General features: G+C 54.8%; 1 protein-coding gene across 1 annotated transcript in view; it reads left to right on the top strand.

Annotated features, from left to right (window-relative positions):
- The window catches only part of LOC126767314 (uncharacterized), a gene marked incomplete at its 3' end in the record, with an annotated part of 5,680 nt that extends 2,048 nt beyond the window's left edge, over positions 1-3,632 (top strand). Inside the window, exons 2-3 of the mRNA XM_050484862.1 lie at positions 2,797-3,052; positions 3,128-3,632. Of these exons, the coding sequence (XP_050340819.1) occupies positions 2,797-3,052; positions 3,128-3,632 (761 nt within the window). The remainder of the gene's footprint in view (positions 1-2,796; positions 3,053-3,127) is intronic.
- Between the last annotated feature and the right edge of the window lie 909 nt (positions 3,633-4,541).

The following is a 4,541-nucleotide window of genomic DNA, read 5'->3' on the forward strand; positions in this document are numbered from 1 at the left end:
CACATCCTTTCACTCATGGTCAGTCCCAGATATTTGACTTGCGTCACGTATCTGATGCTGACCCCATTCACACGGACAATCGGTGGACGACCCGATGACAATCTACCTTTCAGCAGCATTGCCACCGTTTTGTCCATCGATATGTCGACCCCCACACCTAACCCCCAAGAATTAACGATCTCTAAGAGATCTCCTCCCGCCCGTTCTAACTCCGCTCTCGAGCGACCTTCAACCATAAGAAGAAGGTCGTCCGCATACGCACAACATTTACAGAGTGGCTCGAGCTGCCCAAGCAGAGTGTCCATCATAAGGTTCCAAATATATGGACCACAGATGGAACCCTGCGGGCAGCCTCGAACAACTCCGATCTCCACACTCCCATTCATGCCGACAAGAGAGGCCTTTCTGTCCGAAAAGTAACTCCGCCAAAGAGTAATTTCCGGACAGCCAAGCTCCTCCAGCCGTTGCACCACTCGATCCCAGCTTAGGTAATCGAACGCCCCCTTGAAGTCAACAAATATGCCAAGGACATATTTGTTGACATTCTCCCTAACAACATTCTGAACTAAGAACCACGCATCCTCTATACTGCGTCCTTTCCTGAACCCAAACTGCCTATCCGACCACATACCCCGCGTTAGCTCCTGAAGCCGTTCCACCATGACTCTTTCCAGCACTTTTCCAAGTACTGGAAGGAGACTGATGCCCCGATAAGATCGAGGATCGCTCCTGACCTTATCAGGGGACTTCAGGAGAGGAACAACCCTAGCACTTTTCCACTCGCGTGGAAAATATCCCTCCCAGACGCACTTATCATAAATGGCCTCCAGGTATTCCGGAATGAACTTCCATAAGCTTTTACACATCTCACCGTTCAAACCATCAAAACCTGGGGACCGTTTAGACCTAACCAGGCCAAAGGCGTACCCCAACTCCCCATCATCTAATGGAGGGACAGGCACCTCTTGTGCTTGAGGTACCTGCACCTCCGACCTAGGAAAGAACGCACCTAACAGAACCCCCGCACACTCTCTCCACGACGACAACAGAGTGTCACCGACGCGAAGAGAGGTGATATCTTCCCTCCTACGACCCCGGCAGATCCTATAGACCTGACCCCAGGGGTCGTTCCTATTCTCTCCCACAAAGCTCCTCCACTCTTCCTCTTTGCTTTTCACCAGCATCTCCTTGTATTCCCTATCCGCACAACTAAATTCATACCTAAGCTGGGACAGCCTATCAGAATTGGACCGTCGGGCGCGTTGAAACTTTCGCCTCAATCGCCTGACAGTCCTCCTCTTCAAGGTCAGCTCACGCGTCCACCACTTGATTTTACTAACCTTAGAACAGTCATACCTACGAAAAACCCTATCATTCACCCCCCAGACTACCTCATAGAGACGAGCAATTTGCTCGTCCACCCCCAACTCCTCAAACTCACTAAGCGGTATACAAGATACCGCTTCCCTAACCGAGAGTCCATATTGGTTCCAGTCAGTACCAGAGGTACGCCATCGCCGCAATGGACTCTCATAAGGCGAGGGAGGGGATCGAGGGGTAACCATAATTTGAATCAAATTATGATCACTCAATCCCCACCCCCTAACCTCCCAGCTAACACTAAAAGCCCTACTTGCTGCCTCGTTCATAAGCGTCACGTCAATGTCACTTACGCCCCCAGGCCCTTCAAACGTATACCATTCACTCGGCTCATTCAAAATGTGGAGGCTTTTAGCCACCACCCATTCACTTAATGCCTCGCCTCGACTGTGGCTTTGGTATCCAGACGAATGCCGGGATACCTTGCTAAACCACATCGAGGACGAGGCATTCGCATCCAGCCCTAGGATAAATGGACTGCTACTCGCAAGTAGTAGCAGCTTATCCATGTAGCCCAGGTAGGGCTCTAGGGGCTCGCTATATTTACAATAAATACTAGCTACAATCATCCTACCGAACTCCCCTTCTAAAGCTACACATATACCCAGTTGTGAAGAATCCACAACTACGCAATCGTAGCGTGGATTATTCACAACTATTGCAGCGTTAGCTCTAAGGTCAGTGAAGACCTTAAAACCCCCAGGAAGACCCCGAACCACACCATTGGTGGCGTAGGGCTCCTGGAGTAGAGCAATACTGCACCCATCCTCTACCATACAACCCCCCAACTCACACATCACGGCATAAGAGCCCTGACAGTTAAGCTGGATGATCCCACCCATCAGTGTCTGGCGAGGGCGCGCTCAACAAGGCCACAATATATAGGGCAGGCAGCTGACATCATCAGATGCCCAGCTGGTCTACCCTTAAACTCACAGTTGCGACAATGAGGAGCATTGACGCAACTGGCAGCTTTGTGGCCTTCTTGGCCGCACCTCCGACAGACATCTGCTTTGGCCCTACACTCAGCCACTCTATGGTCAAAACCCATACACCGGAAGCAGCCAGCGACGGGGCTGTCCGGTCGCACCCGGAAGTAAAACCACTTTATGTAGCAGCCACCTTTCTCCAAGAGGGCGGACATCAACTTGTCCGTACCCTCCAGGACGACGTTGGTGCTACCGTCAGCGGTCACCTTCCAGGGGCGACTGACCATCCTCACGTCAGTCCTCAGGGCTGCCGGGCTGAAGTCCTTGAGGTTCAGCTCAAGCAGATCCTCCATGAATTTCTCATGGGGGATCGCCGTATGAACCCCCTGGACCACAACCCGACGACCCAACTTCCGGTTGACAGAGACGTCCAACCCCACCTCCCCGAATTTCTTGTTATTCGCAACTTTCTCCCTCTCAAGAACAGAGGGAGTGCGAATAACCGCCCCACCACCCTTAATCGGTCTAAGGTCATGGACCCTCACACCAAGTGAGGGACCCACCTCCTTGACCACCTTCTTTATAACCTCCTTAGAGGAAGTTGCAGGCCCCTTACTCCTCACCACGACCGACCAGGTCTCCACAGGCTTCGGCGTCACCGGTGTGATCGCATCCAGCACAGGTGCAGGAGGCGGAGGCATCGGTGCCGACGGAGCCGGCATTGACCTGCTCGGCGTCGAGGGGTGGCCCCCGCAACTTCCCCTAAGGGCATCTACCTGACCGCGAAGATGGGCATTTTCGGTAATTACCGTCATCAGGAGCGCCTCATACTTTGAGGCAAGCTCCAACAGCCCCTTCGCGGTCTCCCTCTCAAAGCCCTTGGCCTCAAAGACCAGCTCATTGAGCTCCCCAGTTATACGCTTTGCAGCCGCCACATGGCTGACTGCCCCACCCCCAACAACAACAGCTCCCCTTGGAAGAGCCCGCGGTCCCTCTTTGTTGCCACTCGCGACACGAGTGACAACTTTCGCAGCGCCCTCCTTCGCGACGCCCACTCCTTTGCCCACCGTACTAGACGGAAGGGCAACGCTCCCACTACCGCTACCTTCCTCGTTACGCGACGACCCCATACGCGCAGCCGCTTTCACGGTGGTGGCCACTAAGGCACTCCCACCACAACACCCGCTCCCTCCCTCAACACCCCCTACGTTACGCGGCGACCCCGCACGCGCAACCACCTTCTCAGCGGAGGCCACGTTGGCACTCCCGCCACCTCCCGCTCCCTCCCGTGTACCCCCTACGTTACGCGGCGACCCAGCACGCGTAACCACCTTCTCGACGGAGGCCACGGTGGCACTCCCGCCACAGCTTTCGCTCCCTCCCTCGCTTCCGTTCTCCTTACGCGGCGACCCCAAACGCGCCTTACTACGCGGCCCTCGCCACCCGACGTGGAGTCATCCACGACTGTGGAAGCGGCGGATTCTCCGCTTCCAGCGAGGACCTTCGTCCTCCTCTTCCGTCCTCTAGGCATCTCGCTCCCCAAACTTACCGCTCAGTTGAACTGATCCGCTGGCGTACCACTAGCGTTGAAGGCTCACGGACAGAGAAGATTCTGGAGCAGATGCTCTCCAGGTGCGCGCGTCTGGACGCGCCGAAAAGTGCGACTCACGCAAGGGCCCGCTCAGTAACAGCGACCACCCAAGCGGTCGATTATAGCGTGCTCGCGGTGGCACAGCCCACAACCCCAACCAGTGGTCGGGTTAAGGCCACTCAATTGGCCGCCGGCCGGACAAAGTCCCCGTAACGGTCCGGAGTCGACCGATGTGGCGCTGAGCCGAATCGCACCGTGGGCTAAACGGTAGCGCTGCTACGACCGTTGGTCCTCACAGGAGCCGCAATCTCCGACACTGGACAGACGCTCGCCCCCTTTGGGCAATCCTGTCCAGATCTTCCTGACACTGAGCCAACTAACCGCCAGATGCTCAGCACAGAACTACTGGCCGGCAGTCCAGTCAGCAAGAATGCCAACAACACGGAGCTACACTGAAACCGTGCGAAGCTTCCGCTACTAACAACAACGTGGATGACCACGTTGTCCGTATATACAGTAATTATAAAATTACTTACCGCTATAATTCTCCAAATACCGACGATTTGGCACACAAAAAATGCACAAAATTGCACAAAAATGTGTAACCACACAAAACTACTCGCGGTCACCGACCCTCGCTA

The sequence above is a fragment of the Bactrocera neohumeralis genome, unplaced genomic scaffold (genome assembly GCF_024586455.1).
Source record: "Bactrocera neohumeralis isolate Rockhampton unplaced genomic scaffold, APGP_CSIRO_Bneo_wtdbg2-racon-allhic-juicebox.fasta_v2 ctg5330, whole genome shotgun sequence".
Classification (NCBI taxonomy): domain Eukaryota; kingdom Metazoa; phylum Arthropoda; class Insecta; order Diptera; family Tephritidae; genus Bactrocera; species Bactrocera neohumeralis.